The 22,944-nt window shown below is 49.9% G+C and overlaps 1 protein-coding gene across 1 annotated transcript in view; it reads left to right on the top strand.

Moving 5' to 3' along the window:
* The first annotated feature begins 5,651 nt into the window (after positions 1-5,651).
* Csrp1 (cysteine and glycine rich protein 1) overlaps positions 5,652-22,944 on the top strand; it is a 22,783-nt gene continuing 5,490 nt past the window's right edge. Inside the window, exons 1-4 of the mRNA XM_023707421.1 lie at positions 5,652-5,749; positions 15,688-15,800; positions 21,359-21,527; positions 22,159-22,288. Of these exons, the coding sequence (XP_023563189.1) occupies positions 15,689-15,800; positions 21,359-21,527; positions 22,159-22,288 (411 nt within the window). The 5' untranslated portion in view covers positions 5,652-5,749; position 15,688. The remainder of the gene's footprint in view (positions 5,750-15,687; positions 15,801-21,358; positions 21,528-22,158; positions 22,289-22,944) is intronic.

Genomic DNA, 22,944 nt, shown 5'->3' with positions numbered 1-22,944 from the left:
TGAGGTTGGAGCCAGGTGTCCTCACCCTTGGCTTTGTCTAGTCCTTTGAGGCCTCCTGGCTTCACTCACCATTTGAGGCTGCCAGCTCCAGATAAGAGGCCTAGGCCTTGGGCAGACTTTCTAGTAAACATAGAAAGCCAATTGGGTAATGCTAATCCTGCTCAGAGCCACTTTGCAGTGGTCTCCATCACTGCCCACCATGAAGTGCTTCTCCTCTGCAATGCCCCTCTGCCATAGAACCCTAACCTGGAGCCAGACGATTAGGAACTGAAACTGCTACAAACTATGAGCTAAGCACACCTGTCTTCCATTGACTTTGAGTGCCAGATGCTTTGTCTCAGCAAGGAGAAAAAGAACTAAAGCATTAGGTCACCCTTGGCATGGAACAAGAATGAGGCTTAGCTTGCGCATGCCCTTGTTCCCTCTAACCCCAAACTCTGTCCTTTGGCCCCATGTCATGAGTACTACCCCAACATCTCAGAACTTTACTTCTCAGTGGTCTTTCTGGGCTCTCAACCGTCCTCAAATATTAGCATCCCTCAGGGTTTTGAGCCTGTTTCTCTTCTCAAGCTCTCTCTCCACTGCGGACCTCAAATCTCTGTCTCCAGCCCTGGTCCCTTGTTTACTGTCTGGGTACAACCGCCTGCTGTGCTGCTTTACCTGGGTATTCTGGTAATACCAGAATCCAGCAGATCCCCGATTCCACAAAAAAAAAAAAAAAAAAAAAAAAAAAAAAAACCAACATAAGTGGTCTCTGGCTAGGTGAGGATGGAGGTGGTTAGACTCCGGTCATCTCCCGCTGCCTTCAACCTGTAGCTCGCCTCAGCTTACCTATTTTAGTGAGTTTCCTGGCCCAGAAACCAGGAGCCACCCCTTCCTTCCTGCTGCCCTCTTGCACCCCAGGAGCTAGCTGCAGGAGCTACCTGCTCTTTTTGTCTGATGGATTCTGCTCTTCAGTACTCTGCAAACCGAGACTAACCCCCGAGCCCCCATGGCTACTGGTGGCTGTCATCTCTCTCGGCATGCTGCAATAATCTCCTGATGCTACCTTGACCTCTTTCACCCAATTCTGATTTAGTCTGGTAAGGAGTCACAGCCATGTCCTAAAAGGCAGTCTAGAGAGACCATGGCATTTCCCTGTTTCTTATCCTTCAGTATTCCCACAACCCTGAACTTCCATTTTCCTCAGATGGTTTATTTTTTATTTTTATTTTTTTATTTTTTGGTGGTACCAGGGATCAAATTCAGGACCTTGAGCTTGCCAGGAAAGCATTTACTCCACTGAGCTATCTATCTCCCTAGCCCCCTCAGATGGTTTATAATAGCTGCCATATTTTTCTAGTCCCTCTCTCCCTGTTAGTCCCATTTCCTATGGGACTCAGTCTTTTTTTTCTTTCTGTAGTTTTAGAGAAGAAGCTACAGGGTGTTCAGGGTCTCACTACTAGATCAGACCATAGTGATCTGCCTGTTTACAGCCTCCCAAATGCTGGGATTACAGGTGGGCACCACCACACCCAATCTCAATTGCAGTATCATCATACCCCCTGGGGTGGGGCCAGCATGGCAAGACAGGGGATAGAACCCCAGCCTCTGCACCTGCTTGCAGGTGCTTTAATCCGCTGAGCTATTTGGCTGACCCAGAACTCTAGTCTTTGCATCCCAGGTGTTAGCTCTGCTGATGAACTTGCAGTTCCTTGGTAGACAACACTGTTCCAAGAATTTTCCCTTTATCCTTCCTAGCCAACTGTGAATCATGTCTCCTGACCCTGTGCCTTTCCCCAGGGAAAAAAGAATTGGACATCTATCCTTTGGCTACTTACTGTCCTCAATATCACTTCCTTCAGGCTCATGAAAGACTTTGGGGCCTTGACAATGGTATACAGATTAGATTGCAGACAGCTTCAGGTCAGGATCCAAGCCATATTCTTCCCAGTATTCCCAGCATCTATAGTACATGACCGGCACAGAGTAGGACTTCAGTGAATGTTCATTAAATGAATGAATAGATGGGTAGAAGAGTAGAAAGATGGGGGGATAGATGTGTGAGAAATCTCTTGCCCCACGTGGATCTGTAAACTCTCTGTGATGATGGCTAGAGATAAGCCAACCATATTTCCTCATCTTCCTTCGGCCTTCCTTTGGACCCCACTCACCTTGGGTTAATGAGAAACTTCATAGCATGAGCAGAGGTGACATCAGGATGTTGGTAGAGGAGGAAAGAAAAAAGATGATGCCAGAGAAGGCAACAGAAGTCAGAAGTGGGAGGGCAGAAGCGCTACTGCCCACCCATAATATGCAGTATTTCATCCCTCAGAGCCAGTGAGCATCAGCCCAGAGACATTGAGTGGGGCGCACAGAGAGAAGAGGGGTTTCCTGAAAAGTGTCCCCAACTGTCTTCTTTTTAAAATCCCCAACAGAAGATTGGGCGTGGCTGTGAGCACCTGTTAATCCCAGCTCTTGGGAGGCTGTAAACAGGCAAATTACTAGGAGTTTGATCTAGTAGTGAGACCCTGAACACCCTGTAGACCCTTTTCTAAAACAAAAACAAAAACAAACCCTCCTAAAACCCCCAACAGAGAATGTCTTGGTGACAAGCTCTGATTTCACATCTCATCTCTGTAGATAGTGTTGCTAGTGAGGCCAGACCAATCCAAGTACAGTTATATATCTAAGGAGCCAAAGTATCTCTGCGAAGATAAAATTTAGGTATGTGTGATGTCCCATGTATTGATCACGTCTACAAGCCTTTTTGTAAAACAAAACAAAAAAAAAAAAAACCCCAAAAAAACAACAACAAAAAAACCCCTTATTCCACTCTTTAAAAAAAACAAAACAAAACAAAAAACTTACAAGCCTTTTTGTGATTTCCACACAAGGCTCATGCCTATTTGCATGATGGGTAACCCCAGCCTCATTTTTTACTTAGCTCACTCCCAAAGTGCTCATTAACTGCAGATGGGCCACCCAAAACCAAGTCCAAAGGCCTGCAGCAGACAAGAACAGCAACAGAACCAAAAATTGTGAGGCTCTGGGAAAACAAGAGAAAGGGCAAGCCATGTTTGGCTCCTTTATCTCCTACATAGCCTAGATATCTCCTAAGACACCTGCACTGACACAGTCTCTGGGTGGACAAGCAAGATGACCATATATGCATGCATACCCAACTGCCTGAGACAGTCGACTGCCTCGTAGCTGTGGGCTATCGCTACATTACTCACTACCAAAACCATTCCTTTCTGATGACACACTGAACAGTTGCTCTCTTTACAAGGTGCTCTACAATCCTCTGGGAGAAATCCACAGGCAACTCCATTATTGCTTTCTTTTTCCTGGACCGTCTCTAAGAACACTTCACAAAAGGGGTTGGTATTACCTCATAGGGAACTCTATCAGCAGATCCAGGGGGCTGGGGAGATGGCTCAGTGGAATAAATGCTTCCTTGGCAAGCACAAGGGCCTGAGTTCAATCCCCAGCTCTGCCAAAAAAAAAAAAAAAAAGCAGATCCACAACTCCAGACAGAACAACCCCAGATCAAAGGGAATGCAGGCATTTGCCCTTTTGTAAGGAAATATAGTGCAATAGTTACAAAGAACTACAAACAAGCACTGTGTTATCCCAGGGGCTCAGGAGGCTGAGACAGAAGGTAGCAAGTTTGAGTTTAGCCTGGGCAATGTAGTGAGACCTGTCTTAAAACAACCACCACAGCCAAACCCTATTAACTAGAAGGAAGAACTGTCTCCTTGATTCTTCCTTGGTCCTCCTATTCCTGGGAACAGTCTCTCGGAGATTCTTCAAGCTCTTTCAAATGCAAATCCACCAGGTCCAAACCAAAGGCAGTACTCCTTGCTTGGAACAGGCCTGTGTGTGTGTGTTGGGGGTGGTGGTGGTGGTGGATATGATATGATCCCTTCCTGCAAAACCTAGCTTTGCTTCCCCACCCCTACTGGGACCCTCAGCGTCCTAGGCCCTTGGGGAGCAGTTCTGGCCTTCAGTGTTGGGTTTCTGGGCAGGGTTTTCCCCTGGTCCAGCAGCAGCTTTGCTGGATGCCAGCTGTTGTGTCCCCTTACTTGCAAGTCACAGGCTGTAGGAAGGGCTGAGAACTTGGTAAGGGCATGTGTAGGGAGGGGGATATGTTGCAGCTAACTGCAGCCTAGCGGCAGCCCTAGAGGCAGCTTTCAAGTGTCCTGAACCTGAAGGTTAAGTCTTGGAGAAAAGTCCGTCTTAAAAACTGCTGTCTTGGGGCTGGAGAGATGGCTCAGTGGTCTAAAGCACCTACTTGAAACAAGCTTGGCAAAGCGCAGGGACCGCGGTTCGATCCCCAGCACCACATGCCAGCCAGACCCGCCCCCTGGTGGGCTGAGCTGGCCACACACACACACAATAAATACATGTAATAAATAAAAATAAATAAATATTTAAAAAAAAAAAAAAAAAAAAAACTGCTGTCTTGGGGCAGCTGTTGTTGGAGCAAGGCTGGGCATGGTAGCGTACTCCTATAATCCCAGCATTTGGGAGGCTGAGGCAGGAGAATTGTTGTGAGTTTGATACCAACCTGAGCTACAAAGTGAGCTCAAGTCTAGCCTGAACTACATAGAGACACCCTGTCTCAAAGAGACAAAGAAATCAAGGGGTTGTTGGAGGAGGGAGCTCACATTTATTGTCTGTCACATGTTGGGCGTTACCATAGCATACCAAAGCTCCTATAGGAGCTCAGTGTACCCCACCTGCAATGCACCCCACACAGTACCACTGTGGCTTACACCCCTTTCAGATAACAGGAAGCCAAGAGCTGCTGGGAGTAGGGAATTGGGGAGGGGCCTCTGGCTCTTTAAGGCCTGTTTTTCTCTGGTGACCAAGATATGCCCCTTCCATTCACCCACTCTGCTGGCACCACAGAATGGAACTTTAATAGTTAGACTTTTTTTAAAATTTTTCCTCTTTGGAGACTTCTCCAATCGTCCTCAGCCCTGGGGCACAACTGGCTATGCCCACCTCTCAGCTGAGGAGTGGACAGAATCTGCAGGTGCCCCAGGAGCTCACGTCCAGTTTCATTCCCTTGGGCAAGGGAGAGGTCCGGGTCCAGGTTGGGAAGAGGTCTAGGACAGCACAGGATGGAACAAGCCTGCTGTGCCTATGATCTCACTGTATTCCCTCTCTCATAAAGAGCTCCAACACACCTTTATCTCTGGACATGCTTTTTTTGAAGCAAAAACACCCTTCCATCTCCTTTTTCCTTTTTACCAAGCTAAATGGCCTCCTTTGATTGTGTCAATGACAGCAAACCTGAGCTAAGAACCTACACGGTAAAAATGGGGACACGCAAATTCGAGGCCTCTCTCTTTTCCCCTAGGAGCCCAAGTTTATGGGGGGCAGGGTCAGAGGTCTCAGGTTACAACTGCCTTTCTGACTCCCAGGGAATTCCCTGAGAGGACCTTCGTGTCTTCAAGATGTTCTACTGGGGTGTTGGCGGGCCAAGCGCACAGTGGGACCGCGGCGATTCCGCCTTCGGACGTCTCCTGCCCCTGCTGCCTCCAGCCAACCCCGCCTGGGTCCTGGGGGGGCAACGCCACGGGGCTTCGCGCCGTGACATCAGCCCGCCCGGTCGTGGTGCAGTGTGCAAAGCCTACTGGTTGGTGTGGCTCAGGACACGCCTTCCGGGAGAGGAACAAAAACGGCGCGCAGGCAGGGTGCACCCAGCCACCGCTTCCGACTGCGTCTGTCCCTCTCACTGCCGCCCACCAGCTGCCAGGTGAGTGCGTCCCAGCCCGAGCGTCTCCTGGTGAGGTCCCCAGCAGCAGCCCGCGGCTGGGACGCACCCAGCACCTCTCGGTATTTTCTGCCCGCCGCGGTTCTGGCAGCTGTGAGCAAAGTTTAGAAGAACGGTGACGTGAGCCATAGGCCTTCGGGAGCAAGGAATTGGGAGAAGTGGCCACAGTTAGCCCAGGCGGTGCTTCTTCTTCCGGGAGGCATCGGTTTCCTCCGCACTCAGGGGCTTCCTGGATACAATTGGCTTCCGCGTGCCCCTGACCCAGGGTGACCCGGCTCTCTCCACCGCCTGCAGGTTGGGCAGAACAATCGGGCGATTCTGCAGGCCACTGACGCTCATTGTAGGGCTGAGGGATGAGGGCATCCGTGCCACCCCCTCCTTCCCCCTCCTCCTCTGGGAGAAAGTGCCCGCGGGTGGTGCAGGGGAAAGATCAGGCTTCGTGGGCCTGATGGGGCATCTGTAGCCCTGAGAGCAGGTGTTTTCCTTCTTCTTGAAGCTAGAAGCTGCGTGGTTTCACCTCCCCCATCCAGTGCTAGGTTGGGACCAATGACTGAAAGCAGAGAGTCTAAAGTGTTTCGTGGCCTCAGTCCCTGAAAACTGGCAAGCGAGAAAGGGGCTGATATTGAACACATTTAAGCAAATTGCAGTATTTCTGGGACTTTGAAGCAAGTTGCTATATGCTGTCCAACAAGCAGCCCATGAGGGAGGTATTTTGTCGGGTGGCACAGGCCTGAGTGTATTCTGTGCCTTTCTGATCCTTGGGTTGTGATCTAATCAAGTTTGGGTCCAAACTAGGCCTATAATATGAGCACTGGCCCTCCCATGCTGAAGTGTCGAGGTCCAGCTCCCACCCTGTGCCCCCTTGGTGATGAATGCTAAGAGCAGGGCCTTGGGAGACTGTCACAGTGGCACCAAGGAAGCCTGCTGGGCTCTGATAGAAAGATTATCCTGAAGAGGTAGCCTAGAATCTTGGTGGCAGGCTGTGCTGACTCTTGGATTTGCCACCTAATACACATGTGACCATGGACAAGTGACAACTTCTCAGTGCTTCAGTTTCTTTTGGGGTGGTCCTTGGTGTGTGTGTTACGAAAGGTCTTCAGTAGCACTTGGGCACAGCTTTCTATGGTCTGGTCCGCTCGCCCAGAAGCCAGTTGTCTGGAGCTGCCTCTCAGTCATCCCAAAGGCAGGTGGCATTTGGGGACTGGGTGCCAAGCTTTCCCTGCTTTTGCTCAGCTGCTGCTTCCAGATCCTAGAGCCAGGACCACCCTTCTCAGGAGAAACTGGATCAAGCCCTCAGGTGCTTTTAGGGGCTTCTTATCCTGTTAGTTCTGAATCCAGCTTGGCACTTCTCAGTCTACCAGTGAAGAAGGACCTTTGCCTTGGTGAGGATCTAAAGGGTGGGAACTGTCAGGCGGGGAAGGAAGTTTATCCTACGGAGGGTGTGGTGGGGACCCGAGCACCCTGGGAGAACTGCCCCCAAGGCTTCCTGCCCTGTGTGGAGGAGTGTCTGGAGAGAATGCTGGGGAGAAGAGGAGAGCCTGCTAAGAAAATGTAAAAAGCAAGGGTACCTCACCCTCTTTGCCTCTGGTCACCCTAGGACCATCTTCCTGGCCTAGGCAGGTTGCATTTTATAATTGCACTTGTGTGCCAGGGAGCCAGCCAGTCTGCACTGGGCTGGAGTAGCAGCCTGTGAAGGTTGTGTCAACACGTGGTTGGAGATCTGTAAACACTTGGTGAACAAATGGGGTAGAAATGGGCTTTGTGCCAAAGATGCCCAGCTGGGGATCTCCACATTTTCTTTAGGGATAGCGCTGACAAGCGCAGGGTGGGGGCAAACATTTTATTTATTGTGGGTTTCCTGCTGGGGAAAACAAATAGACAGACATTCTGGGGGTTCAGTGCAGTTTGAAGTATCTTTGTAAGCCTGGTTCCTTAGGAGAAGTTGGCTTGCTGGAGGACTTTTTGCAGAGGTTTGTATGAAACAGTTTGAGATTTAGTGAGAAAAAGACCTTCGGCCTCCAGCTCAGCCCTGTGCTGCTATGCAAACTTGTTAGCAAACACACAGTGAGCCACACAGGAACAGTGTTGGAGCGGGCCTTTGCTTAAGATAATAGTAAGCAGATATCTCTGCACTTGCTGTGGGCCAGGACTGTGCTGTTTCACTATATCCTCTTGGGTAGTTTAGGAGTTAAGTGCTGATGCTTGCCCTCTTACAGATGAAGAAGCCGAGGCCCAGAGGAGACAAGGAACTTGCTCAGGATCGTAGCCCTCCCTGGTGGAGCTGAGTTAATGTAGTCTGTTTCCACAACCTGTTATTTTTCTTTATTCCTCTACATTCTTTCCAGTTCAACTCATTAGGGAAACAGCTTTGTGAGACACAGTGTTACAAGATGCATCACAGTGGCTTTTAAATGAGTTAAAGGCAGATATGGCTGTGCTGGGTTTAGTGTGGATGGAGTCTGGGTTCCATCTGGGTTCTGGGTTAAGCACTCATGAGCTCTTAAGTCCCCTTTGCTGCATGGCTGTTGGGGTAGGGGACCCTACAAGTTGGATTTCAATATGCTTTCACCAGATCTGATGGATGTTTGTGTTTTGGGGTCAAGTTCTCAGGAAAGAAAAGAAGCCTGGAACCTGGCCAGATTTCTTTTGGGGGTGGGGGAGAAGGCAGACATTAAAGCTACTTGGGGAAGGAGAGAGGGGAGGGGTCTTGAGCTCTGATCAAGCCTTGTCTGCAGTTTCCAGATGTCAGGGATTTATATGGTAATGACGTGGCTTGTACTACGCAGCTTCCCAGGAATTTATCTGACGCCAGTGTTGGGTAATTCCCATGTATGGTAAAGTGTGTAAATACAGAGGCAGCAAGTGTTTCCAGACTCTGGCATTTCCAGGGCTTCCAAAGACCAGAAGCAGCGTCTGACTCCTCTATGGTGACAAGGGTCACAGCTGGAGCTCCATCTCGGGGGAGAGAGGGAGGAGGATGGACTCCAGGAGAGGCCTGGAATTCTTTGCACAGGGGTGGCGTGGGCTGAAGCTTCCTGAGATGTCAACTGCAAGCCACCTGTGTTTATAGATCCTAAGTGCTCATTTGTTTTTACTTTTAAAAAATTACTCAAGAACAATCACTCAGGCCTTTTTGTTCAACACATGGATTTATCCAACTGTTACCACTATAAGTTGAAGTCAATACAGACAAAAGCAAAAAAAAAAAAAAAAAAAAAAAAAAAAGAAAGAAAACCAATGTGTTAATTAGTCTGCAAAGCCTGACTAATATAGGATTTCCTGTACCAGTGTCGTAGTACTTAGTCGTAGAGCTGGAGAGGCACGGCTCAGTAGTAGAGCACATGCCTCGTATGTCCCAGGCCCTGGGCTTGATCCATAGCATTGCATAAAACAAAACAACAAACAAACAAAAAAGAAAAAACCTTATAGACTTCCATTTTCACTTCTGTAAAAGGCATTAGGGGATAAATAGGGAACTGGACCAATACAGCATTGCCTCCAGCAGCTCATAATCCTACTGAAGCCACAATGGCAAATGGACTTGAAAAGAGAGAGAGGTCCTGGCTTGGAGAAAGGAAGAAATTTCTGGCCTGACAGTTACTTACAGTCAGGTTCTGGGGTAGTTGGGGCCTTGAGTAGAATAATTCTAGTTCAGTGGTCCTGGTTGACTTTTCAGAGAGATGAGTTATATGCAGTTCTCCTGAGAAATCATGTATTGGGACTATGGAGTCAAAGCTGAGTCTGTCATGTTGCCCTGCTGGCCACCACATGTACACACTAGGGACCATTACCTTCAGGAACCGTCTATTTCCTGGGGTCTCAGGCCTCACCTCAAAGATAGCAGCTCTGTGGACTATAGACCAGTGGCCTCCTCCTTCTGTTGTATTCTTGGTAGTTCTGTGGATATGTGGAGGCGTGGAGGAGGAAGAGGAGGAGGAGGAGGAGCTGTGGGGTTGGAAAACATGACAGCACCCTGCGTATGGGGCAGATATGAGCAGCTCAGGTAACTGGGCAGCACACTTCTAACCAGATAAACACTTGACAGGTCTCTGCTGGACCAAGAGGGTGGAGACCTAAGCCCTGAAATCATGAGTTACTCTTTGGCCTTAGGGAACCAGTAATAATGGAATGAGTGAGATGGGTAAAATAAAGATTGGAATAGTTTGTCAAGATTTGAGAGGGAGCCCTCTTTCTGTCACTGGCAGGTTAAAGATTATATATCCCTGAGATGATTCCTTAACTTGAACTGAAGATGACTCATCTCTGCCAACTTCCAGGGGATTGGGGTAAGCTTGAGAGTTTGTGCCTTGTGTCCGCTACCTACTCAGCAGCTGTTAAGGGCTGCCATCTTGAATCTCACTTCTCAAGACTGAGGATATGGACTCAGTTCTTGAGGAGACAACTAGACCAGGAAGCTGACCTTGCTAGTTGCTTGTTACAAGAGGTCAGTCATGTCTAATCTCCATCTAGCGCTGAGGACCCTGACATTTCAGGTAAACAACTAACTGGACAGTTCCTGCCTTGCAGCAAAACATTCAAATTGTACTCCATGGAGATTATCAACACAGTGATGTAGGACAAACCAGAACACAGCAGTTCCCAGCGGGACTGTAATTCTCAGAAGGGAATCTGCTGTAGATAAGTGATACAGAAGATAGAAATGACTTTGAATGCCCAGAGCCATATGAAGAGTGCCTGATCCAGGACTTCGGTCCCTGCTTGTGGTATCAGGTAGCCAGGGGATGTAAGTGCCAGAGAAGGCTAAGTAGCTCATTCTAGACTCATTGGCTAGGCTGACAGATAATCAGGAATTACTGTTCCCTCTTTGGCCTGTTGTTTTTGAGCCTTGTTCCTTCCAGATGTGGATTAGCAGGAAGGAGGGTAACCACTTGGCCCCACATCTGGCAAGGTAGTGTTGCAACCACTTGGCTGTACCGTTTTGCTGGAGGTATTCAGAGGTGTGACCCCTGAAGTGTGCCAGGCTTTGTGCCATCGCTGTCTTAACGTTCTCCCTCAACCCTTGGGCCTGATTTTGGGAGTCAGTGCTCTATCTTAGAGGTAAGAGTTAGCACAGCAAGAAAGTCCTTTGCCTCAGACTACTCTGCCAGGGGGTACATCTCCTGTTTGCCCTCAGCTCCTGTTTCCTACCCACTAAATGGCACAGCCTGCACTATGACCTTGGGAACTGGTTTTGGCCACAGCCTCCCCCAGGTCTTCTGTCCCCTAGAGCTTCAAAGGCAATTGAGAGGGAGCGAAGAGTCCCTGTAGGCTCTCCACAGCGAGAAACAGCTGTCCTTTTAAGGTAGTTCAGCCCCTCCACAACCAAAATTTGGCTGTTGGAAAAAAGGGGCAAGGTGGAAGGGAGTGGAAAGGGGTGGCTGGGACTCTCCTCCACGGGCAGGTGCCCTGGAGAGGCCCTCATCTGGCAGAGGGAGCATGGAACACATCTTTAGGGGCTGTGAACCCCGTCCTGGATATACAGTGTCTCTGCTTCACATCAGAACCTTGCCTTGCTCCCACAGGAGGCCCCTAACCAGATAGACATCAAGCTCACAGGAACAGCCACCCAGCCAGGGAACATCCTGAGCAGATTTGCCCACTGACAGCTCCTTGGGCTTCACCCATCTCTCTGCCCATGTCCCTGATTCCCCAGGGCCCTGTTGGATGTGGGCCTCTGACATGGGGCCAGGGAGAACAAGAGGAGGCTTGTGCAGAGCTTTGGGTCTCCCCCAGAGGGAGAAGCGCTTTTGTTTCAGGGAACAAAACACTGCTTGGAACTAGCTCCCCACCACGTGGTTGAGGAACTTTCCTCTCTTAAGGGCATCCCTAGGGGCATGAGTGTGCCCCTGCTGGTTCAGGGGGATGGAAAGGCCAGGAAGAGAAGCAGCCTCAGTGAACTGTGCCCCTGCCATCTGCAGCCATTTCTAAAGGAGCATGGCCCATAGATAGTGACTGGGACTCAGGACACCTGCATCAGAACCCAGTTCTGGCTCTTCCAGCTGTGTGACTACAAGTGAGTTACCTAACCTCTCTGAGCCTTGTTTTCCTTATCTGTGAAATAGGGATATGTTTACCTCCTTCAGGAGACGAGAGTGAAATGGAATGATGCAGACATATTGGTGCATATTAGGCATTACTGGCAGTCTGAGTGTCTTGGCTGTAGCTTTTCTGTCCTGGCACCTCACAGGTGGAAGAAAACCTGTGTGACAGAATGCACTTCCTCACAGTTTCTAAGCAAAGCTGCTCTCCTAGCTCACTGGTCAGACATGGTCTTGTCCATGCCTGAATCAGCTGCTAGCAGGGGTAGGATCCCTGCAGTTGGCTTAGCTGGCTCAGGCTCTGTCCCTAGATCTAGGGACATGGCACTGAGTAGCTTGGGAGGGTGTGGCTGCGTGAGTGGAGTGGAGACTCCTGCTGTAGGGTAGAGGGAGTGGTGGCTGATGGCCAGGCTGCAGATGCGGACATTGCCGCTCCCGTTCAATCGCTTTCCACATCACATGTGGTTCTGCAGCCCCATGGCCTGCTCCACAAGGACAGCTAGCCCTGAAGTTCTTGGGACATCAGAGGCTGGGAATGGAGACTGACCCCTAAGTCACCTGGGGAGGCAAGAGATGCCACCTGTGGTTAGAGAAAACCTGTCTGTGGCTGATGTGTGTGAGTTGGCCAATCAGCCCAGGATCTGGGAAGGAGGAACTGGACTCATACAAGGACAGTGGTCCCTCCAGACCCTGAGGGGGAGGGCAGTGGGACTCAGCCTCAGTGTAGCCTCCCCTGCTCTGTACAGGATGTGACGTCAGGCTTCTACCTGCCTGACCCTGAGCTGGGCAGTCAGGGGCAGAACACAAGTATGAAATCAACAGCCTAGGAGCCGAGGTGGAGGAACAACAGACACCCAGAAAGCAAGCAAGGACCAGGGGGCAGTGGGGTTATCTGTAGGCAGTGATGTCCCTGGTGGGTTCTGAGCTCCTTGAGGAAGATCTGGCAGCTGTGCAAGAATGAATCTTCCAGAGAGGCCTGGCTGCCAGGCTCTACTCTGCATGGCCCCGTGTGGCCATGAAAAGGTACAAGTAACAGGCCTGAACCATAGAGGGAATTTGTTGCTTTGTCTAACTATAGGTTAGAGATAGATCAAATTTAGGTTTAAGTTAATCAAGCCCTTGTCATCTAAGACTCAGTTTTCCTTGTCTCTCGCTGATCAGCTTCATGCCAGGATTGCCTATCTCTCCCTGCCATACCAGCAACCCCAGAGCCCTCTGTGTGTCTCTCTTTGCCTGCGGTGGGAGGTACTTGCTCCAGGAACTCTCCCAGAAGGCAGGATGATTTTTCTTCCATTCCTGCATTCTTAGAAGTCCCTTCTATCCTGCTGGCCTTGCACACCTCGGAGCCCATAACCTTGACTGACTGGTTTAGGCCCAGGCCAGCGTCATGGCTGAAAGGGGACTAGTGCTCAAAAGAAAGGAGAATATGGCAGAGTCCTCAGCAAGAGGCTGTCACAGCCCCTGGGTAAAGGTGGGAGGCTATCAAGCAGTAGAGGGCAATGAGGGAGGAATGGGGAGGAGAAGACATGCTTTGGGGTGGTGGGTAAGGGGGAGCAGAATGGGACACAGCTGGGTAAACAGTCTTTCTAGGTTCTAAGAGGGCTGAGCTGAGATTCCTTAATGAGGGAGATGTTGGCCACATGCGGAAATGCAGAAGTCAGGAGAAAAGGTGGAGAAAGGAGGGAGGGCTCCTGTGTGAACAGGACACCTGCGACTGCACATGAGTCATGAATCTGGGCTGGGAGGAGAGGCCAAGGCCACTGACACATGGGTCCTCATGCAAGTGACAGCAGGAGACTAGGGAGAGGGTGGGACTGGAGGAAACTTCTGCATTCTAAAACGAAGTGCAAAGGTATTTCTCTGCTCCAATGAAATCTTGCTGAAGACACCCGTTGGCTTGAAAGTGGCCCCAGAAACGGGCAGCAAGCAGGGCATCCCTATTGCAAGCACTCTACATTACACCTGCTCTCGACCTGCACACGCTCACCACTTCTCTCTCCCAGGTCCCACAATGCAGAGGCACACCTGGCTCCCAGGAGCAAGGCCTCCTGCACTCACTGCTCAGCTATCTCCTGAACACCTGTGTGCCAGGGGTCCTGGATGCGAGGCCAACCTGGCCTCTTCCTGTGCTGAGGCCCACGTCAGACAGGAAGCTCTCCAGTATAGCATCCACACGTGTCTGATGCTGACCCCACAGCTGCCAGCTCATGTCATATCGTCAGAGGCTTGGGCTCTGGATGCCACCTCTCAGTTTTGAACATGTCCTTTACTCTGGGGAGATTTCTCCTTAGGCCTCTTTGCCTCGTGAGGCAACAAGCCCCTCTCCTAGCTCCCTGCATGCCCCCACTCACCAAGTCCTGGGGCACCATGGCATCCACCTCCTGCCCTCTGTTGTTGGCTGTGCCTCATGTAGCACCCTTCCTCGCATGAGCTGTGGAAAGAACTGGAAGGGTTGCTTTCCTCTTCATTCATAAGTCTGTTGGCGATTGAAGAGGAAGGAGAGAAGTGGATCCTATCACTTTATAGACTTTCTGTTTTCTTTCCTGCAGCATTTATGTTCTCTGCTGCTTTTTTGACAAATCAGGCCCTGGCCTGTGGTATCACCTGTGTTATAGTTATTGACTTATGTGTTAATGATTACTAAGCATTCACCGTATTGCAGGCTTCTGACGTACCATACCCCACTTAACCCTCAGAAGTACTCTGTGAAGTAGTTGCTATTTTCAGCTCCATTTCGCAGATACAGAAATCAAAGTTTGCCCAGCCAGCATCACACAGCCAGGGAGTGGTTGACTCAAGATGGGACCAGGCTTTCTGGTATCAGGACCCCAGTTCTGAACCAGTGCATAAGGAATCACTAAGTTTGTTCAGACGACCTGCTTTGAATTTATCTGGGTGCTTTATTAAAAATTGATTCTGGTACCTCAATCTTAGAATGATTCATCAGACCTGGGCTGGCATTGCAAAACCCTTCAACCAGTCCTAAGGTACCCTAAAGTCTGGAGTGGTGCCTTGCCTCCTGTGTTTCTTTCTTTCTTTTTTTTTTAAATTAATTTATTTAGTGTGGCCAGTTCAGCCCACCGGGGGGGTGGGGCTGGCTGGCATGTGGTGCTGGGAATTGAACCGCGGTCCCTGTGCTTTTGCTTAGCCCAGCTTGTTCCAAGTAGGTGCTTTAGACCACTGAGCCATCTCACCAGCCCCCTCCTGTGTTTCTTGAAATCTTTTTTTTAAAGCTTTATTTTAACATGAGAAGAATGCATATGACCTACATATAGAGTTCAAATAGTAATTACAAAGGACCTCTGCATGTGACGAACACCCAAGTTAAGGAAGGGAACTTGGCTAGCACCTCTGCAGATTGCCTGGTGACCTCCACCCCGCATGGGCCTTCCCCCATCTTAGAGGGTGATCGTTCCCTTGCTTTTCCCTAATGCCTTTGCCACCTCCATGCTCCCTTTTCAACAGCAGGAGTGTTGCCCTGTGTGAACCTGACACAGATGGACTTGTGTCTTGGGAACTTGGGTTGGTCAGATCTTGTGCCATCCTCCTTGTGAGGTGTGCCACATCAATGTCGGCAGCGGCAGTGGGCTGGGTAGCATCACTCTACGGCATTCCCTGTAAATCCTGGGTCAGGTGCTCAGTTGAACTCTTCAGAATGCCTAGCTTGGGGCTGATGATCCAAGCAGCTGCTGGGTAACTAGATTAGACTGGGGGACGGATCCCCAATGAGCAGCTGAAGGAAGCTGAGAGTGAGTAGAGAGTGGACCACCAGGGCTGGTGGTCTACACGGGAGCCCTGCCTTCCCCCGTACCCGTCTCTGCCTCTGTCACAGCCAGTCTGTGTTTGTGTGAACTTAATTCCAATTTCTGTGTCCCTTTTCAGAATGCCAAACTGGGGAGGAGGCAAGAAATGTGGGGTGTGCCAGAAGACAGTTTACTTTGCCGAAGAGGTCCAGTGCGAGGGCAGCAGCTTCCATAAGTCCTGCTTCCTGTGCAGTGAGTACTGCCCGGGCCTGCTCTTGCTCCCAGGAGGACAGGGACGCAGCCTGTTGCTGCCCCCAACATCGGGCCTGTCTGCACCCCAGGCAACTGGTCCCAGGGGATGTAACTAGCTTGCCATTTGGCTGAGGCACAAGCTGGGGAGAGAGACACTTAAGGGCCTCTTTGTTCCCTTCAGAAGCTGCTTTCTGAGGGGTGAATTTGTCGAGCTGGTGGGGGTGGCGGGTGTGCAGGGGCTGAGAGCCAAGCTGGAAAGATTTGGTTCGGAAAACTTTCCACTGGGTTCCCCCACTACACCATCCCCTCCCTGAGTTGTGGACCTGTGATTTCAAAGGAAGGCACTTTTAGCCCAAAGTTCAACAAGCTTTAAACCAAAATTATTCCTTGCTCAAAGGCAACAGAGGCCACAGCTTTACAGTGCAGGTCAGATGGAGAGAGGAACAAGGCCTGCCCTTCCTTGGCTCCATCCAGGCCAACAGCAGTCTCTCATTCCACACCACTGTCGGCTGCAAGGAGAAAAGGAAGGTGCAGAGTTCACAGCTCTCCACTCTTCCCTCTCTGGAAAGAGGGCTGCTGCAGTCACAAGCACAAGACGCCAAGCAGCTGGGAGCGGTCAGGTGGAACCTGGGGTCCTGGCTATGGTGCTGCATTGGCTAGTGCCCAGGCCAGGAGGTGGCAACTGGAGAAGCCTGTCCTCAGATTCTGGAGTGATTATTCATTGTGATCAGAGCGAAGGCTTCCTTAGAAGGGAGGCCATCTAGGCAAGAGGTGTTTCCTTGGGGGTAGGCCAGGTGGAGGCAGTGGGATGTCTGGGTTTCCTGGGATGCACATGTATATACGCATGTTTGCACATGCTCACAAGCACACATATGCTCATTGCTAAGGGGTCTGCAGCAAGCTGATGTGTTACAAAGAAGCTCTCATAGGTTGCAGTTCCAGCCCATGTAGGAGATCTAGGAAATAGTGCCTGTCCTGCATCCTGTGAGGTCAGTCAAGAGATCTGATGTTCCTTTGTTTCCAGGTGGTTTGAACTCCAGAATAGGATCCAGATAGGCCCAAGGCCACCTGTTCACCAGATGTTCCCCAGCTCTCTACCTCCTGCAAGGCAGGCTATTCTGAAGCCAGCCAGCCCGGGGCAATAGGGTCTGTACACCACCCTGGGCTTGGAGTGACAGTCCCAGGGCTCCTCTGATGAATGGGGAGTGGACAAGCTTCCACGGAACTTCTCTGGCTTCCAGCCTGAAAAGGCACTGCGCACAGCAGCGTCTTGTTATCTGCAGCTCATCACTTAGGAAGTTTCAAGCCCTTTCTTTTTTGAAAGGGAGTAAGAGAAGGAGTTGGCACTGGCTGGAAGAGGGTCCAGGCTGCTGGGGTCAGAAGGACCATTCTCTGCTCTCAAATGTTGCTTAACCACAGGCTAAAGGGGCCCAGCTGTGGTCTAGTGCCTGCCTGCATGCCTGCTGGGGAGTAGCTGTTAGTCAGGCATGGAGGGAAGTCAAGAATTCAGGGAGCAGCACAGGAAGGAAGGAGCAGGGCCTGGAGTGCAGGCTGAGATGGCAATGGGAATAAGAAGCAGTTGAGGGGGCCGGGGAGACTGTGGGAGTGGTTATGTAATTGTCACCCCAGGAAACAGCATGAGTCTCTGGGGTCTTGGGACCTGGTCAGTTCTGGGGTATTAAATCTCCAAGCAGGCCAGGTAGTACCAACTGTGTCAGCAGACCGGGACGTCACCCTACACGCTCATTCCTAGTGCTTGGAGCAGTGCCAGCATGTGATGGCTTCTCCACAATGACTTGCTGAGGCATGGAAGGACCTTTGTTTCTCTTTTTCATTCCGGTGAGTCATGCATCCAGCTTGAATTTAGGATAACGCACAGAAACCAAGGACTTTCTCTCTGAAGGTCCAGACCTGAGTTGACCCTCCTTGCTGGCCCAGCCCTTTTAAGTCCTTTCTTTCTTTTTCTTTTTTTCTTTTCTTTTCTTTTCTTTTCTTTTTTTTTTTTTTGCAGAACCGGGGATTGAACTCAGGCCCTTGTGCTTGCCAGGGAAGCACTTATTCCACTGAGCAATCTCCCTGGCCCCTCTTTTAGGTCCTTAAAAGAGGTTCTTCTGATCATATCTGGGTTCAGCTTAGTGTGGCTCCCATATTTCCTTTCCAAGGTCTGGGAGGGGCAAGAGGAAGATAGGGTTAATGTAAGAGGCAATGTCAGGCACAAACCACTTGCCCTGGGTTTACCTTAGTTCTGTAACCTGGACCAGCAGCCTTGCAGCACATGCTGTGGTCTAGTAGGGCAGCCAGTTCCGGTCAGCAGGTAGCTCAGAGCCTGGGAGGGAGACCCAACTGAAGGAGCTGCTCTGAGGCTGTGCCTGGCTCTGGGCCACTGTGAGGGTGGGCAACCAGCCTAGGGAAAAGCAGGGCCCTCCTGTCCTGTCCCTGTGGTGGTGACTAGTGGAACCGAAGGCTGCAGGCTGACCCCAGGCTGTTCACCAGAGTCAGGAGCACAGGGAAAGCCTCAGTGGCCTTGCATACTCTTTAATCCTCAGACTGAGCATCGAGGTCATGACGTTTTTATCCATTGGCCCTGGGCCTGAAATGCTTTGCCTACTCTAGAGGAGACATGGCCTGCAGGAAAGTCTGGACATAAGGAATCAGGGTCTTGCCTGGCCTGTTTCTGGCTCACTTTGTGAGCTTAAGCTTTCTCTGTAGGCCTTTGAGCTTGAGGAAAGCTTTTGAGCCTTCCTTCCAGAAGCAGAGACAAATACTACTCTTTGAGGGAGTGAAGGGGCTGCCTTGTCTCTGTATTTGAAGTATATTTTCTCAACAACACACTCCCTTAGTTCTTTTTCTTCTTTCTTGGTGGAACCTGGGATTGAACTCAGGCCCTTGCACTTGCCAGGAAAGCGCTTATTCCACTGAGCCATCTCCCCAGCCCCAAAATGGCTTCAGCAAGTCATTGTCAAGCAGATGAGTTTGTAAGGAGTTTCTTTTTTGTGTGTGTGTGGGGGATTTTTTCTTAACATAATTTGCTAGACATATATTCAGGCCTTCCACAAAGAAGGGACTTATTTGAAATTCCCCTCGATTGAATCCTTGGTGGACTTTACAAGTGAAGTGAAGTCCCCACTATATTACTTCGATGGAGGTAGAGGGACAGAGGGTCTCAGTGGGAGTTGGAAGGAGGGTCACAGAAGGCAGGACTGTGCCTTGATGGCAACCAAGGCAGAAGAGGAGAGTGGGAAGGCTCTGACCAGCAAAGCCCCATCAGCGGGAGTCAGCTTACAGGCTCCATGTCTCCTCTGGGCTGCTTCTGAGCCTCTTATTAGTCAAGAGGCCTTCCCTCCCCCTACTCTTATCTTTTTGCCTTTCCTTTGGTCTTGGAATTCTCAGTTTAATTTAGGCCTTTTGGGAAACAATCGCAAGCTAATTCCTGACTTCCTGCCCTAGAAGGGAATATTGGCACCCCTAGAAGGGACTGTTGGAGCCAATGGCTTCTTATCCTCTCACCCTCTCTCTCAGGAGCCAAACCCCAGGGGAGCTGGTGGGAGGTTCCTTATTTGGGTGACCTGGAGTGCTGGAATGGGGTGGAGATCTCAAGGGCAGAACAAGAGGGTCCTTATTTAGTCTGAAATCTCCAACCTGGGGCTTAGGGGAAGAAGAGCCGGCCAAGGACCCTTTAAAGGCAAGAGAATGCCCAGCTACAAGGAGCTAGCCTAGATCCTCTGAGGGAAGTAAGAGGTGTGGCTTTTTCCCTGATGTCTCTGGATTCTAGCTTCCGAAGAAGGTGTTTGAGGACATAGCCCAATTGGGCACACTGAACTCAAATATTTAAGGAGTATCATAGAACTTTAAGGAATGTCAGAACCTCTCATAGATTGAGAATACAGGAAGATAGCAAAACAAATGGAGTGAATTTGAGTCTCTGTAGAGTAGTTGGCATATGATCCCTTGAAGCCTGGCCTGCCCTCCCCTTCCCTGGTGTAATAACTTTATTAATATTAATAAAAGTAGAGGGCCAGCAAGATAGCTTAGCAGATTAAGCGCCTGCTTGGGCAAGTGTAGGGACTGGGGTTCAATCCCCAGCACCACATGCCGCACTGACCCCACCCCCAGGCGTGCTGATCTGGCCACTGAGACCAGGCACGGTGGCATCATGGCACATGCCTGTAATCCCAGTGCTGGGGAGGCTGAAAACAGGAGGATCACTATGAGTCAGAACTGTATAGTGAGACTATATACCAAATACATTTTTTAAAAAAATTATATAAGTAGCAAACATACATATGCACCTATTATGTGCAGGACACTTCTAAGTACATCATATGTGAGCTCTTCTTTGATTCTTTTGGGCAGATGTTATTAATTGCATTTACAAATGAGGGCACGGAGGCTAGAAAGGCAAACTCAACAGCCCAAGGGCGCACTTGGGGAAAGGGAGAGAACTGGAACTTGATTCTGTCTTAACCTTTCTGTGCACAACATCTGGCACTGCTCGCCTGAAACCAGCAGGAAGATGTCTGAGACCCACACATTTTTCTTGTTCATCTGCCCATCCCATCTCTTTCCCCCAGCAGTCAGGAAATTCTTCCCCATGTCCAGCCTCATTCCTCTTGATGGCCAAGTGATTTCTAAAGTTAGATATCCTATGACCATCTGGATGTGGTGCTATACACCTATAATCCCACCTAATAAGGAACCTAAGAAAAGAGGATCAGGGCCGGGGAGATAGCTCAGTAGAATAAGCACTTGCCTGGCAAGCACAGGGTCCTGAGTTCAATCCCTGATACTGAAAAAAAAAAAAAAAAAAAAAAGAAAGAGGATTGGAAGCTTGAGGCCAGCCCAGACAACTTAGTCAAATCCTATCTCAAAACTGGGAAAAAAATAAAGTGCTGCAGATGTAGCTTGGGGCTTCCTGGCTGGTTCCCAGTATACCATGTACCATGGAGGAGAAAGAGCAAGGAGGAGGAAGAAACTTCAAATCTGGTCATGATTAAGTGACCTGCACCTCACTGCAAGCTCACCAAGTTGGGAACGTAACACACACTAAACTGTTCAGGATGCATGACTCCACTCCCCTCTCACTTCCATTGGCAAGCACACATCCCAGATCCCCTTTTGTCAATTCCATTGTTCGAGGCAGGAAGAACCCACCCTTTTTCCTTCCTTTCTGTTTTCTCCCCTCCTACTGGAACATAGGGTCTCTTTCTCAAGGATGGAGCACAGAGCTTCATTTGGCATTCTGGGGCTTGGAATGAGCATAGGCCATTTGCCTCTGAAGTCTGAGGTATACCACAGCCTGGGAAGGGGTGATGGCACAGAGGACTGAAGGAGACACCCACAGATTCCTGGAAGTGGGGTTGGCCACCTAGAATCAGGGATGCAGATCCTACCCTCTGTTCTCCAACTCTGACGACCCAACTGAATGCCATTTCTAAATTTCTTTTGCAAGGTCAGGATAGTGCAGATGTAAGGTGCTAGGAGAGCTCCAGCTGCAGGGCGCTCAGGGAACAAGCTGCTCATCCCAGCTACATCTCACGGTTCCAATGTTCCCTCCACAGTGGTCTGCAAGAAGAATCTGGACAGCACTACTGTGGCTGTGCATGGAGAGGAGATTTACTGCAAATCCTGCTACAGCAAGAAGTATGGGCCAAAAGGCTATGGCTATGGGCAGGGCGCAGGCACGCTGAGTACTGACAAGGGAGAATCCCTGGGCATCAAGCATGAGGAGTGAGTACAACAATGTCTACCACCTTTCCTTGTTTTCTCTTCCTTAAATTCCCACCTCCCACACTAGAAACATTCTTTTTTTTTTTTTTTTTTGGAGGACCCAGGAATTGAACTCAGGCCTTTGCACTTGCCAGGAAAGCACTTATTCTACTGAGCTATCTCCCAGGCCACTGGAAACATTCTTAAATGCTTATTGTTAAGCAGCAGAAGGCTCAGAAAGCCTGGCCAGCTCCTGGGCTCTGGGAGATGGATGGAATTGATGGGCCACTTGCCTAGTTTCAGCCAAGATTACTGCCCCATTGGGAATGTTTGGTCAGCACATTTCTTCTGGAAAGCATCTGATAGCAGACCAGCTGCAGAAATGAGGAGGCAGGAGGGTGATTTTTAATGAATGAGGTGTTACATGAGTCCAGAACTGTGTTGCTTCAGTGAAGCTGATATTGTGCTGAGCTTTGGTCTGTCCATAGTTATGGAGGGAGATGGCCCAGGAGTCCAGTGGTCTAGCTTTTGTGGGTCTGGCTGGGAGAGCTGCCCCAGCTCTGGCACAGTAGAGGTGGGGTAGTTCCTTTGCAGGGCCATCCCACTGTATTGTGAGTGAAAGTCACCTCACCTCACACCCTTCCCAATGCAGGGCCCCTGGCCACAGACCCACCACTAACCCCAATGCGTCCAAGTTTGCCCAGAAGATCGGAGGCTCTGAGCGCTGCCCTCGATGTAGCCAGGCAGTCTATGCTGCGGAGAAGGTGATTGGGGCTGGAAAGGTAAGGTGCTGCTGGGCACAAGGGGAGAGGGAAGGGCCACATCTTCCTGGCCTGTGGACTCTGGAACTCTCTGCTCAGGGCAGCCTGAAGGCTGGGCTTTATCTCCATCCCAACTGGGGAGGGCATAATGCTTTGTGCCTGAGGGTAACTTATCCAAGTTTACAAGAAGCTCATATTAGTAATACCCTCAACATGGATGGATTGTCTATGGACAATTCACAGTGAGTTGCAAAGGTCAGTCTGTACTTTAGAGTTGAGTACCATAGAGCTTAAGGGTATGCTGAAACCTTGAAGAGGGTCCACAACGCCCCTAGAATTACTTGCAAAGTTTTTTTTTTTTTTTTTTTTTTTCCTGCGGAACCGGGGAATGAACTCAGGCCCTTGCGCTTGCCTGGGAAGCGTTTATTCCACTGAGCCATCTCCCTGGCCCCAATTTGCAAAGTTTTATAGGAAATTGTCTCTTTCAGGAGAAGATACATGGCTCTTATCAGGTTTTTAGGCCCCCAAAATGTGAAGAACCATCCAAAAATATATTTTCTGTTTCATAGGATGGGTTCTCCCAGAAACACATCCATATAATCCCAGGGCAGAGCTTGTCAAGGTTCAGGCCTCGCAGAGCTTTCTTTTTTTTTTTTTTTTAATTTATTTATTTACTT

The sequence above is a fragment of the Octodon degus genome, unplaced genomic scaffold, assembly GCF_000260255.1.
Source record: "Octodon degus isolate 3935 unplaced genomic scaffold, OctDeg1.0 scaffold00009, whole genome shotgun sequence".
NCBI lineage: Eukaryota > Metazoa > Chordata > Mammalia > Rodentia > Octodontidae > Octodon > Octodon degus.
This window is presented reverse-complemented; position numbering and strand designations above follow the sequence as displayed.